General features: G+C 37.7%; 1 protein-coding gene across 1 annotated transcript in view; it reads right to left on the reverse strand.

The window, feature by feature from the left end:
* Positions 1-15,638, reverse strand: part of IL1RAPL1 (interleukin 1 receptor accessory protein like 1) — a 2,084,623-nt gene that overhangs the window by 18,405 nt on the left and 2,050,580 nt on the right. Inside the window, exon 9 of the mRNA XM_073667404.1 lies at positions 12,721-12,864. Coding sequence (XP_073523505.1) covers positions 12,721-12,864 — 144 coding nt within the window. The remainder of the gene's footprint in view (positions 1-12,720; positions 12,865-15,638) is intronic.

Raw genomic sequence — 15,638 nt, forward strand, 5'->3', positions numbered from 1 at the left:
TTATTGTGAGTCCGTAAAAGTGGTGTAATACTCTGTCAACGTTGTTGACAGCAGAGATATGGGAGTCAGAAATGCTTCAAGGGATCTTCCACATGCTGTTCCCATGTCATGCGAGCACTGTTCCCATCGATTTGGGCAATTTTTTGGCTCTCTGCAGACCGCCAGTGGGAGCCGCCTGAAAAATGCTCGCGTTTCCCATATATTTACATTGGGCTTGTTGCTCGGGTCCAGCACCCGAGTATTTCAATGTGCTCGACCCAAGAATCGAGCACCCGAGCATTTTAGTGATCGCCCATCGCTACTAGACACCAGAAAGTATACTTTACATCTCATCCAGGAAAAGCTAGCTATCCCATTGGCCCTGGTTTTCTCTCTAGCCCTCAGTCCGTGTAGATTTTGAACTGATTCATTACTGGGTATAGAAAGTTGTGCAATGTGCCAGCGAATTCACCGCCAGGAGCTCGACATACATGATAATTTCACAGCTTTCACAGGCAAGAGCAGTTCCCGCATCGCACCCAGCTGTTTAACCCCCTAAATGGCACTATCATTATCGATTGCAACATTTAGGATGCTGGAAGAGGGGCTCGCTCTCCTGTCTGACCAGTGCCTCTGCGACATCATCTCGATAACCGGATCGTTGTCATGGCGACCCACGACCCGAGGTCATCATGGCAACCTCCAGGTCTGCCAGCGATAGTGGCCTGCTGAGACCATGCAAGGAGCATGGTCTAAGAGGTTTCTGTCAGTGTAATACTGACATGTATACTGCATTGCAATGCTGCATTGCATTATACTAGTGATCGGAGTGATAAAAGTTAAAGTCCCATAGAGGGACAAAGTAAAAATGTAAAATAAAAGTGAAAAAAAATGTACATTTTTTTGGGAAATAATTATAAAATAATAAAAAAATATATATTATATCCATAAATTTGTATATTTATCTAAAAACAAAAATAAACAAAGAAAGTACACATATTTGGTAACTGTCACAGTAGTTAACTCCTTCAGTGAACACCAAAGAAAAAAAATGTGGCAAAAAACAGTTTTTTCATCATACTGCCTAACAAACAATAGAATAAAACGTGATCAAAAAGACAAATTTAACTAAAAATACTATTGCTGAAAACACCATCTTGTGCCATAAACAAAATAACTGCCATACAGTTCCATCAGTGGAAAAATATAAAAGCTATAGCTCTCAGAATAGAGTGATGCAAAAGCAATTCTTTTTTTTCTAAAATCGTTTTTATTGTGTAAAAGCGGCAAAATTTTTAAAAATGTTATAAATGTAGTATCGCTGTAAATGTATTGACCAGAAAAATAAAGCTGTCTTATCAATTTTACCATATGCAGAATAACATAAACAAAACCCTAAAATAAAATTCCTGAATTGCTGATTTTTGTTCATTCTCTCTCTCTAAAATTTGAATAGAACACGATCATGAAATGTTATGTGCCCGAAAATCGCCCCAATATATACTATAATGAAGCAAATTGAGACACTGTCGATTATGTCTGGTCTATGACTGGGCGGTGTCCATCTTTTTAAGCATGCATAAAAGCATGGCAGGGTCACAGTTTTGTAAAGAAGGACTGCGCTGAACAGAAGTGTGACCAAGTGCCGAGTAACTCTGCTGCCTCATTATAGTAATTGGATTGTACGGGGGTTTAATCTGAATCACATCATTTAGAGATTTAGATGCAAATTGTCTCTTCAGAGAGGAAGAGGACTAGAACTCTAATGCCACCCACAGGAAGTAGCAATCCTAAAAATAGTGACCCTTTAACGAGCCTTATCACATGACTTAGGATAAAAGCCAATACCAGAAACTCGATTTGCAGACACTGTGTTTCGGGGTACTGCTTCTCTTCAGTGCAAAGAATGAGTACTGGTTTAGTTGGATGAGAGCCGTCAGACCGGTATCTAGGGGTAATATTTCTCCTTGTGGAGAGTGACGTATTAAGCATGTCAGGTGAGGAGACTTTTAAAGCCAAAATGCTCCTCTGGGAAATATGTAAATTGTCAGAGAGGAAGAGGACTAGAACTCTAGTGCCACCTACACAAAGTAGCAATCCTAAAAGTCAATAGTGACCATTTAAAAAGCCTAGCATTGCGGCTTTAAAAGTCACGTCACTCTCCACAAGGAGAAATATTACCCCTAGATAAAGATTTAGATGGAAACCCCAATGTAAGTGCTCAGCGTAGCGCACAGGATAAATGTATTTACTTTTTATTTTTTTATTATTTTACTCATTTATAAAGCACCATTAATTCCACAGCCCTTTACAGACATTTTTGTGATCCAAAATGTTATGTAAAATGTTCCCAATAAAAGATTCAACTTAATCCACAAAAAAAGCAAGTCCCCACTCAGATCAGTAATCTGTTGACAGAAATATAGGGGGCATGCATGATACACGCTGGTATGACAAACTCTCTGGAAAAGCTAAATGGCTCCCCTCAAAAGAAATCAAGCAAATTCTGCACTCCCAAATCAAAAGGCTTTCCTCCCTTCTGAGCCCCAGTGTGCCTAAACCACATTTAATGTCCACATGCTTATCATTTCTGTAGCGATGAGAGCCCCTTTAATTTATGGGTTCTTGTCTTCAGAAGCACGTGATGGGCATAATGTATGGGTACTTCAACGTATTGGGCACTACAATGAATGGGTACTGCAATGGAACATTTGCAATTTTACTCAGCAACATCCACTGCTGCTTGTTTCTGGAAAACACCCATGGAGTCAAAATCTTCACTACACCTGTGTATAAATTCTTAGAGGGGTGTAATTTCCAAAATTGAGTCAATTAAAGGGGGATTCTGCTCTTCTAGCACTTAGGGACTCTGTATATGGAGTCTGAAGACTATTCTAGGAATATTTGTACTCCAAGAGTCAAATAGCGCTCCTTTCGTCCTGAGTCTCGCCATGTGGCTAATCAGTACTGCACAGCCACTATTGCCTTGTTCAGCAGAAATTGTGTGACAAATTTTTGTGCCATTTTTCCCCATTTCCCCATTTGAAAATGTGGTAAAAATGTAAACATTGGTTCTTCATCGCACAATGGTATAAAATTCTGTGAGGCACATGTGGTATCAACTTGCTCAATGCACCCCTAAATTAATTCACTGGGGGTATAGTTTGTAAAATGCGGTCACTTATGGGGTGTTCCACTGTTCTGGCATCTCAGAGTCTCTTCCAATGTAATATGACACCTTCAAAGCATTCCAGAAATATCTGAACTCCATTATGGTGCTGTCATTGGTGTGTCAGAGGTGACAGACAGTCACGGTGCAGTTGGTTGCAGGAGATCTCTACATTTGGCATTACAGACATCTCCTTAGAGGCTGTCTGTCTCTAGGACCCAGCGGCTACCTCCCTCTTGATAATTAGCTCCTGCCCTGGGTGTATAAATACCTGGTGTGTCTGAGAGAGAGGTGCCTTCTATATTCATTTCTACTTGTGAAGGCTAACCAAGATCAGTACTTCGTCCTCTCTGGAGCTTGAGGCAGAGTTCACATTTGTCTGAAGTCGTCTAAAGCAAAGCATTCTCCCCCTGTTTGTGTACCCTTGTTGTCTATAAAGTTTAGCGGAGATCGACTAGTGCTCATCTCCTCCCATCCCTAGACTTAGCCATATGCCTGGGAAAGTCATGGCGAGGTACTCGTCAGCAAATGGTGCAGAGCCAATATAGGTACATTAGTTGAGACAGGGTGACACTAGTCCAGACTAGGAGGTCTCCACTTCCCCCTTTCCCTAGTGTCTGGGCTCCCTTTCCCTCTTACCTCTTTGTTTCACTAAGTCTTTCTCACACCTGGCGGACAGGTACTTTTTCAGTTCTGAGCTTTGCACTGTGCCTCAAATATAGTTTTTGACCAGATATAGGGCATTGGCATACTCATGAGAAATTACATAAGAAATTGTACTATTATCCCTTTTGAAAATTAAAAACTTGGGGTCAAAGCAATATTTTAATGGAAAAAAATTGTAATTTCCCATTAACTCAGCCCAATGTTATACAATTCTGTGAACCACCTCAGGGTTAAAAATTTTCACTACACCCCTGGATGAATTTCTCAAGAGGTGTAGTTTCCAAAATAGGGGTCATTTGAGGTTATTTTTGCTGTTTTGGCATCCTCATCCTCTATCTATTCCAGTCAGTTTTAAACTCCATATCTTCCCATTCAAGCCTTGTCATGAGCCCAAATGTAAGTTTTTCACCACATATGGGATATCAGTGTACAACAAATTTCATGGTCCATTTTCTCCTGCTACCCTGTTGAAAATGAAAACTTTGAGCAAAAACATTTGTGAGAAAAATAGATTTTTTTAATTTTCATGTCTCAACGTTATAACATTCTGTGAAGCACCTATGGGTTAAAGATGCTCGCCACACCTCTAGATAAAATCCTTGAGGGATGTAGTTTCCAAAATGGGGTCATTGGTGGGGGGTTTCCTCTGTTTAGGCACATCACAGGCTTGGAACTCGACATGACGTTCTTTATCGGTTCCAGCCAGTTTTGGGCTCCAAAAGTCAAGTGGTGCTATTTCCCTTCCAAGCCCTGCTGTGCACACAACAATAGTTTTTCACCACATAGGAGATATCAGCATACTGATAAGAAATTGCTCAACAAATTGTATGGTCTATTTTCTCTCCTATTACCCTTGTTAAAAATCAAAATTTGGGGCTAAAACAAAATTTTTATGGAGAAAAGTAAATTTTTTATTTTTTTCTTCCAAGGTGCTTTCATTATTGTGAAGCAACTGAAGGGTTAATAAACTTCTTGAATGTGGTTTTGAGCACTTTGAGAGGTGCAGTTTTTAAAACAGTATCACTTTTGGGTATTTTCTGACATGTATGCTCCTTAATGTCACTTCAAATGTGGTGTGGTCGCTTAAAGTATTGGTTTTGTAAATTTTGTTGGAAAAATGAGATCCTGCTGATAAAATTTTAACCCTTCTAACCTCCTATCAAACAAAAAGAATGATGTTTAAAAAAATGATGCTTATGTAAAGTAGACATGTGGTAAATTATATTTATTAACTTTTTGTGGGATATAACTTTTGGCATAAAAATTTAAATTTTGAAATTTTTTTCCTATAATCCAATATTTTTATAAATAAATGCAAAAAATTTCGACCAAAATTTACCACTAACATGAAGTACAACATGTCATGAAAAAAAACAATGTTTGAATCACCTGGATATGTTGAAGTGTTCCAGAGTTATTACCTCATAAAGTGACACTGATCAGAATTGTAAAATTTGGCCTGGTCAGAAAGGTGAAAACAGGCACGGGGGTGAAAGTGTTAACCCACGAACCATAATACATTGAAATGTGAATGCAGCTTATTTTAGAGTAAAACAGACTGAAGGGACAGAAGATGGCTGTTCAAGAAAGTGTGTAATTTAAAGAAGTTGTCCAGTACTTTATATTACCCCCCCTCAATGTATCCCCCCAGGGCCCCTAAGGATTATTGTGAATACCTTACATTGCTGTTTCTGCCTTTGAACGGCACTATCCTTGGCCGCTCACAGGCATCACGTGACCCTGCGCTGACGTCACGACAAGTGAGGCGTGACTCAGTGCTGGGGTCCCCATGGTGGCTGCTGGGTTGTGGGTGGGGTTACCGCCTGCATCACACCCAGCATCCACCGCTCGCTTTCGCAATGAATGGGGAGAGGCAGAGTGCGCAGTGGATGCCAGGTGTGACGCGGGGGCTAACCCCGCCCACAGCCTGGCATCCACCGTGGAAGGCAGAAAACAGAGACCCCCGGCTGCTGCCAGCACTTGTCGTGATGTCAGCGGATGTCAGGACCGGCTGCAGCCGGGGGTCACGTGATGCCTGTGAGCAGCCAGTGATAGCGCTGCTCACAGGCCGTATCTGCAATGTAAGGTAATTACAAAAATCGTTAGGGGCCCCGGGGGGGATACATTGGGGGGGTAATATAAAGTACTGGATAACCCCTTTAAGACTGTTTGTCTTCAGTTGGTGCTAATCCTGTGAGTCAACGCACAAACTTTTAGCTTCCTTTTTTCAGTGGTTGGTAGTAGGCCCACTGTATAGTCAGGTAAGCTGATGACTACTTAGCACGGGCTAATCTGTGCTTTGTGCCTGGATGTGAAGGCTTTAAATCCATTTTGTAAACCAATCTTAAAGAACAGAAGAAGCCCTATTTAAACTGAACTCCCGAGTCACAGTCTCTGACTGCATTTCATCCCACTTTTGCCTATCATTATGTAACACCTAACTATGTGAAGAGGTTTCTGGTCTTGGCTGAAGTTGTATTTGTTTGTTTTAAGAAAAGCTCTGTGCTTTAGGCCTCCTTCACATGTATGTGTCTCCAGTATGTGTGGCATCCGATGTTACACATACCAGAGACAAGTAGACCACATGTACCCATTATAACCTACAAAGCTGTGCACATGTCTGTGTGACCCACACGTAGACATGTCCATTTTTTTCCAGGAGCATGGATAACAAGTGCCTATAAAACTATATGGGTCCATATATTGGTGGTGAAATGCCAAGAGATAAGTCATGTAAATAGATAGCATATTCGATTGGATGTCATATGAAGGCTCATCCACATAGAAAGCATTGAAGCCTGATTTATGGATCAATATTTGCACCTGTACCATGGAAGAAATTAAAGCAATATAATTAAAATTATGAAAAAATAATCACTGTGCAATTGTAAACATCCTTTACATACAAAGGTTTCTACACACAAATTTAGTTGAAGGAACCTGTAGCGATATTCACCACTGAAACAATGGAACAGCAAACAGACTGTTGAAAACAACTGGATGTCCCTGTTCTACATCATATCATTCCATTTATAACAGAGACATGGACATAATAGATAAGTATTTGGGAATTGCAATATATGCAATATGCTAAAAAATGAATAAAAATGTAATAGAAAAGACATGAAACAAATGACACAGTCAGAAAGGAAAGATGAAATGAGTCTCTTGGGTTACAGCTGTTCATATCGATATTCTAATGAGTACATCTTAAAATGTTCAAGATTCAGCTGCTATTTCTAGGCTTTTCTTGGCAATTTGTCATTAGGAAAGTCCTGTTCTTTGTAAGGAACAGGTATATAATTCAAATTTACAAATCTATCCTGAGGGGTACAAATACTAATCTAACTTTTTAATAGTCTTCTATTTTTTACTGACAAATATAGTAATGAACATATATATGAAATCCTCCCACAATAGGCACTTGGCTCCAATCTGAATCATTTGTTCTTTTTTTTTTCTTTGCTTTCTCTCACTTTTTCAGTCCTTGTGCACAAACCATTAAGGAACATAAACAAAAGGTAAAACATAAGTTAATTGTTTAGTACCCTTTAAGAATACACAGAAAACCTCTGAACAATTTAAACATTTTAATTGAAAATTGGAAAACATCAACTCAGTTGGGGGAAAATCTGTCAAAAATTAGGATACATTATCACAGTTTTCTTGTAGGTTTAATATGTATATTTCTTACAAGAACTGTGTGGCAAACATATTATTAAAAAAATATCTTAAACTAAAATGAATTTCATTATATACAGATTGTTTTTCACATTATTCCCCTACTGTTCTAGAACATTGCATTCTGTGTGTCTAATTAAAGTTTAGTCAGATACTTGCTTCTAAAATAACACATTTTAGATATGAGCATACTTAAAATGATTAAGTCTGCTAAAAGTTGAATATGTTAAGAAACAAATAGTTTATATACCATTAAGCTATAGATGTATAGTAGAAAGAGTTAAAAGAACGGCTGTGGAGTGCAATACAGATAACACAGCCACCTTTGCTATTTGCACTGCAAGACCTTCCATAAATCTTATATTAAAATGGACGGCGCTTTACAAATAATGTATGGCATGTGGTGTGCAATGTGAATAGCATAGTGCACCAGAGGTGTTTTAATGCCAGCTACAATTGTAGCAAACGGAGAATTGTTTATGTTTTTGTTCTCTGTTTACAATTACTTAAAGGGAACCTGTGATGACAAAAAACACTTAGCCTGCAGATATGGGGTTAATCTATAGCTTAATAGCATTCTGAAGCTATCATCTACTGTAGTGAAAGCCCAACTACCAGGAGGGAATGAACTCTATTCTCCCTGGTAGTCATGGTGCGGTTGGCACAGCATCAGTCACGTACGAGACGTAGTGAGTGGCGACTGTAACCACGTCTCAGCACTGACTGACATCCGACTGTGTATTGATACCTTGCTGAGTCGCCTGTCAGTCAGTGCTGGGCGTGGTTACAGCCACAGCTCACTATGCACTGAGTGCTGACTGAAGCCTCACCGGCTGCACCTCTATGACTGAAAGCTCGAGGCTGCCAGGAGAAATAAAGTTCATTTCCTCCCAGGAGTCGAGCTATCAGTGCAGCAACTGTACAGTCTCAGAATGCTATTAACCTGTAGATTAACCCCATATCTCCAGGTTAGTAGAATTTTTGACATGGCAGGTTCTATTTAAAGTCATTTAGTTAATAGATTATAATATATTTTTGTTATTTCTGTGCACTATTAAAGTTCATCAAATAAAAAGTAAGACCAGGCTTACCCATATACTCATCACCTCACCAGAGCTGTATAGATGTAACAGTTATAAATTCACAGTAGTTGCCCCTAGACTTAGATGGGATCTGTTTTCAGCTGGAAATGTTCACTTTTTTCAGAGAGAATTAAAAAGGCACAAGATAATTAAAAAAACTTGCACATTACCCATTTATTTTAATCTTGTGCTACAGTATTTCTCAAATGGTTACAGCTGATTCTAGCAATGTGTCCAAAACTGTGTGTCATAGGTTTACCGCAACAGAGAAGAGCCAGAATATCACAGCGTCTGATTCCTCCTACTCCTGCACTCATTTGAAGCCTTTCACCTTCATATTAAATGGTGCAGGTTTCTTTTAGCAGTGCAGGGGTTAATCTGCTGCTGAAATGTTTTCTAAGCTTCACAGGGTGATGCTCTCAGCTGTTCACTGTTAGCCACTCCCCACTCCTATATATACTAGGCTTGGGCTAGAAGTCATTGCCAGAGCTAGCTTCATGCTGCATGGTTCTATGAGCTTGGAGGAGAGTTTTTGTTTGAGAAGGCATTTGGTGGATTTAACTAAGACTGTTGTGTGGTTCTGGTTGCATGTTAATTCTCTCCTTCTCCTACTTTGGTTTTCCCCATCCTCCACTCCCCGGTGTTATCCTCTGTTGTTTGTGTGCATATGATTGGTATTTTCCATTATCCCTGTTTGTATTGCTTTGTTAGTCTGGTTGGTGTATTGCTATACACTACTACTCCCATCTTCCCTGGATTGGGGAAGGGAAAAGATAGAGGATGCATTCAGGAGCTCAGACAAGGTATGTGGCCCCAGCGTCTTCACCGTCAGAAGTAATCTAGGGAACAGGGCCAGCTAGGGTACCCCTAGCATTAGGGACAGGGAAGGAGCCCCTGGTCCCAGGATGCCTGATAACAGAGTCGTGACACTGTGCTTATTGCTTGTTTTGATAAAATCACAATTTTATCTGCTGCAGCTGTGCTAGTTCTCTCATTGATGTCTGTTTTACATAACCCAACCTAAGACATTGATTAACAGCTTTCTAACTATATTATAGATTGAAAAAAACTAAAGAAATGAGCTGGGATATAAGTTGATGTGCATGCAGCATGTAAGTGCATGTTCAGACTGACAACTAAACAGGCAAAAACCCAAGATAGAAACATAACAAGCAAATACCCTGCAGTAAATAAATAAACAGCAATAGTGCATGAAAATAATATAGGGTACTTAGTTTACATAATTTTGATAAATAAATGCAAAAGCCATCCCACCAATGCATGGTGACCCTCATTGGGACAGTCCTAAAACCCAATATTAAAACCTTACAGTTTGTCAATGATATGCATGTGGATAAGGGCTGAGAAGGACTGAACTTGGCTAGTAGACATGCAGCCATGGGGAACTACATGAATATAATGTCCAGCTCTAAGAAAAAGCATATTAATTTCATGCACTGAGAAACAATAAGGTTTTAATATCAGATGTTATGACTGTCGCAATTAGGGTCATCGTGAAGTGGTGGCATGGATTTTGCATTTTTTGATCAAAATTATGTTAAATAAGTACCCTATGTTATAGATAGCTAGAAAGTTGCCAATGAATGGTGAGGATGAGGAAAGCAAAAGCTAATGAATATTATGGATTACACAGCAGACGCTTATGTTTGAGAGGGCAAGCAGAGCTGCAGCAGATAATAAAGTGATTTTATCACATAAAAGTACAGCAACATATATAATAAGTAACACAACTCGGTAATAAGCTTTTATAACCCTACTCTATGCAGTCCTCATATGGAGTGGACTTATTCTTTTTAAAGGTGACATTAAAAAGTGGACCTTTCACCAAATTTTTCATGTAGAACTGAGAATCCAATGTAATACTGGCTGCAGAGCTAATTAAAAACATTTAATAAAAGGTAGTTACCATTTTAAACCTAAAGGTATGTACCCATGATATATTTTTCAGGCGTTTTGGCTCAAAACCCCACCTTAATAGAAGTTAAAAACAATGAACATATGCAGAGCAATATAAAAACAACTTGTGGAGCATATATTTAATCTTTTAAACTCCTTTTAAAGGGTACCTGTCACCATGAAAATGCAGTACAATCTGCAGGCATCATGTTATATAGCAGGGGGAGATGAGCAGATTGATATACAGTTTTGTGAGACAATATTCAACCTGTGGTTTAATCATTAGAGCTCTTTCTGGGATTTTGGGTCAAGTTGGAAGTTTTTTTTCACATTTTTTTTCAAAAAAACTGAATCTTAATACCAGCAAAGTGAATAAGATATCTGAAGGCTCATACACACATTGCTTAGTTTTTTCTTGTAGATTTGAAACAGTTTCAATTCTGCAGTATGTTAATTCTTTCAGCATTTTTGCAGCTTTTTTTCACCCATTCCAGAGCATGAGAAAAAAACAAAAGCAAAAAATTCATAAAAAACATTTTTCTGCCAAAAAACACATTTTTGGATTAGAAATGTTTGCGGCAAATATTTAACATGTACACATACTCTAAAAGTCATCGTGAGCACATACAATAAAAGTAACTTCAATAATTTTATTTGAAGCAGAGAGCAAGAAATGAAAATTTCTATTTTTTACCCTTTTCGTTTTTTTTTTATGTTGACTATGTGACATAAATTACATATTAACTTTATTTTTCGGGTCTCTATGCATAATGACATATCACGTTTCTATAGTTTTATTTATGTTAATCTATGTTTGCATAATTTTTTTGTGTCACAGTATTCTGGAGAGCATATAAGGGCTTATTTTTGACAGTATGATTTATAGTTTTTAGTGGTACCATTTTGGGGTATCTTTTATGAAGATTTTTTTTATGATGTTCACTGGGTGGGATAAATAGTATAATCATTTTATAGATTAGATCATTATGGACATGATGATACCAATTATGTATAGTGTACTTATATTATAAATTTTTAACAGGGGCTGTGTGAATTTTTTTGGTGTGATGAGCGACAGTGATAAATGATATAATTTTGGTGACCATGAGAGTGCTTTTTCTTCACATTTTTTAAATTAAATAATCATAAAATAGCAAAGCTGTCATTGCTTTTTTATGGTGTTTACTGTGTGCGATAAATTGTGTGCTCATTTTATAGTTTCAGTCATTATAGATTCTGGCTTTTTTATGCCATTCACTGGGAGACCTAAATGAAGAGTAAATTTATATGTTTGAGTCATTACAGATATGAAGTTGTCAAATATGTATATAGTTCTTTCAATAATAAATGGCTTTTTACATTTTTTATATGATTTTTTTGTCATTCTAAATTTTTTTTTTTTGCTGCTTTGATGCCCACCTTTTCGGCAGTAGTGGAGCTGCAGTTTGACAGCTCAACTACTGCTGCTCTCTTCTGCTTCACACTGGCTGAAGGAGGGGGCATTTTATCTGGCTGTATTTCAGCCTATTACACGGCTACATAGGTGACTCAGCGCTCATTTTGAAGCTGACATACTCAGATCTGAATTACCACTCTTGTTGAAACCTAGTCTAAGATGTCACAGCTTAAACAGATATTTTGGAGTGCTAGCTACAGAAACATACAGCCCTTACTTTAACCCTTGATATATCAGGCTGCAATTACAATTGTAGATACATTTATCTCATTTTGAATTTGAAAATCTCAGCTTCAAAATGAGTCCTTTATAGTTATGATCCACTTTAGTAGCCAGTACCTATCTCATATATCCTTGGCTACTGAGTTGCCACTCTGCAAGGATGTATGAGATATGACCTTGGCAGGGAAAGGGTTAAAGGCTTATCTAACCTTTTTCTTAAAACCAACTAAAGGGAATGAATATGTTCATGGGCAGCATGGTGGCTCAGTGGTTAGCACTGCAGCCTTGCAGCGATGGGGTCCTGGGTGGGTTCAAATCCTACCAAGGACACCATCTGCAAGGACTTTGTATGTTCTCCCCATGTTTGTCTGGGTTTCCTCCCACACACCAAAAAACATACTGATAGGGAATGTAGATTGTGAACCCCAAAGGGGACAGTGACGATAATGTCTGCAAAGCGCTGTGGAATTAATAGCGTTATATAAGTGAGTAAAACAAATAAATAGTGTGGTTCAGTTGATCTTATACAAGTAACAGGATCTACTTACCTCCATCAAGTTCTTCAGCTCCAAAGTGGTTTCTGTAGAATAGCATGAGTTCTATCTTGTAGCACTTGTAGACAGTGACCAGACATACAAGTAACAGAAGTATGGCTCCAAGACCTCCAGCAAGTTCAACTGTGTACATGAGTTCTACAACAGAAGAAAATAAAGTGTGATTTTATACTTAATAGAGCAATATTTCAGATATTGTACTATCAACAATCATTAAAAACTGAGTTCCAACTGAGCCTGCTACTGTATCATTTCTGAATAATAATAAAAAAAGAAACTATTGATAAATTAAAAGGAGTATTGCTATATAATCCAAGAGCAGCATGATGTAGAGACAGAAACCCTCATTCCAGTGATGTGTCAGTTACTGGGCTGCTTGATGCAGCTTCAATAAAATTAGTGTTTTATCAGCAGGAGATTATCACTAGAGGACTAGTTATATCATGCCATGTAGTCCTCCCGCTCTGTGTATCCCCTTCCCCACCACAGATTAGCAGCTTTCTGCTAATTTACAGTGTATACGGAAAGTTGCCAATCATTAGTGTGGGCAGGATTGTACAGAGCTCAGTATTCAGTGACCTGCTAGACCTGCAGCAGAAAAAAGCTGTGATTTTATCAAAATGTCAGCAAGCAGCCCAGTAAGTAACACATCACTCTTTGTCTCTACATCATGTTTCTCTTAGATTGCATAGTAAAATAGTTGGTGAGAGATTTCATTTAACATTAATATATTAATTTACATTTTTCATTATTAGTAACCACATTCAGGTATATTGAATGGACACTACAAGTACACAAGGATCTAGATAAAAATATAACATAATATGCAGGTTTTAGTTTGTTTTTCAAAGTATACAGTATCTGCAAAATCCTTTTGTGCATTTGGGAGGTGGCCAAAATCTATTTTAGAGTTTCTGTACAAACCAACTTTATTTATCTCCACCTTCCCTTCTCTTCAGAATTGACATTACGGCTCCACATAAATTTAATTAAGATGCATTGTGCAGTTACTACAGGAATTGCATTCTCACTTAAATGTTAATATGTATGACAGTCTTGTTGATCTATTATTCATCTTTACTTTTTCTCAGGCTTTATTACTTGTGTATTACAAATCAGCGCAATATTTCATAGCTGACACTCATTCTGTGAGCATTACTACAATAATTTCTACTGCATATATACAGCGTATACCAGAGATTAAAATGATGGATGAAATACAGACTAAATGAATACAGTGCCCCAGGATAGTTAATCCAAAGTAATGTTTCCGCACTTATCTGTCAGCATGATAATTTAATCAGTTATATCATTCACGAAAACCTAACAATATACAGTATGTGCTATGTTATTTTTTATACACTGCCAGATTCAAATGCATAAAATAAGGAAAGTTATAATTTAAGGGGGCACTCAAATTTCTGTATCTTGCTAAAACTTATTAAACAGATAAGTTGGTTGGGAAATAAAATGGTAATATGTTTGGTCAATATCATCCCTTTGGACTTCTAATTTCTACTTGACAATTAAAATATCAAATATCAAAGTGGGAAACTTGACTTTAAAGGTGCATAAGCTCTAATAACAGCCTATTCCTGATATATGATGTACCTGTATGTGCCAAATCAGGTGCCGGAGTTTGGAGCTCACACACGAGCTGAGTTCACCTCCTTGCATGGTGGGTACCAGCTGTGTTATACAGCTGGCACCATCCCTTGAAAGAACAGTCCCCAAAAAATGTTTGGCTTCCTTCAAACTGAACAATCCCAAATGTTTTGCAAACAGTCCTGAGTTTTCACAGCGCAAAGGCTTAATTCACTTGTTCAATATAGTTCAAATTAGGTCAATTAAATGTTGATAAGAAGTTTTATTATAGATTTTAAGGTAAGATTAAACGGTAAGCTCATAAAGAGGCTTTCCCATTAATTTTTTATTCCTTAAATCTGTGTAAATGTTAGTGTAGTGTCAGTGTGTTAATGTACTCAGTGACTGCCATTCTCTCAGGCATCTAGAGCCGTTTTGATCCTATTCCGACTTAAGTGACAACAAATTCAGACTTTCTATATCTCACTGCGCTCTATGACCCGGAAGTGGCTTTTACAGTTTGAGCCTATGGGATGTCAGAACAATGCTACATAGACTTACATTGTAAAAAAGACTTCTACCTTCCGTATTGAGCACACTGTGATCCGTAGAGTTTGGATCTTTGTCACGTGACACTAGAGAAAATGTCGATTGGTGAAATTATTAATAAACTGATACATACTATACTACACTTATACAGGTTTGGGGAATAAAAAAATTATGGTATTGCCTCTTTAAGCTCCTCATAGTGGTGCTGCACATAGCCTGAATTTTAGCACTAGGTGTCTACGCAAAAGATTTGCTGGTTTATTACTATAATAAAATATATAATAAACATAAAAATGGTTGCTTTCCTCATTGTTTGTGTTTTTGACTTCTAATAAAGTCTGATGACAGTAGATTTCCATTGACAACACTTTTGTATTCAGTGCTTTGCTAATTCTAAACTGTTTAAAATATGAGATAAATAAAGCACAAAACTGGTTAAGTTATAGAATTATTATAAAAAGAAAATGCTTTACATTGTTCTTTCTCTTGGCTGTGGTTAGCGATTTACTGTAATGTCTAGCATTATAATTAATGGGCAGCACAATAGAATATGCCATGCTGAGAAATAAGGCTCTTTTAATAGAAGGGTATTTGTTTAGGAAAAACTTCAGCCCAGACAAAGCTGAGACTTCAATTTAATTATGCACTGCAAAAATGTTCCTTATCATAAGCATATTTCAACCTAGCATACAGCCTAGATTAACATTTAATTTAAACTAACTTTATAAGTTATCCAAAAGACTCCAGGAAACATGAAGAATGAATTTCAGTTTGGCATA

The sequence above is a fragment of the Phyllobates terribilis genome, unplaced genomic scaffold (assembly GCF_046119375.1).
Source record: "Phyllobates terribilis strain yellow unplaced genomic scaffold, ASM4611937v1 Scaffold_2__4_contigs__length_985480577, whole genome shotgun sequence".
Classification (NCBI taxonomy): Eukaryota; Metazoa; Chordata; class Amphibia; order Anura; family Dendrobatidae; genus Phyllobates; species Phyllobates terribilis.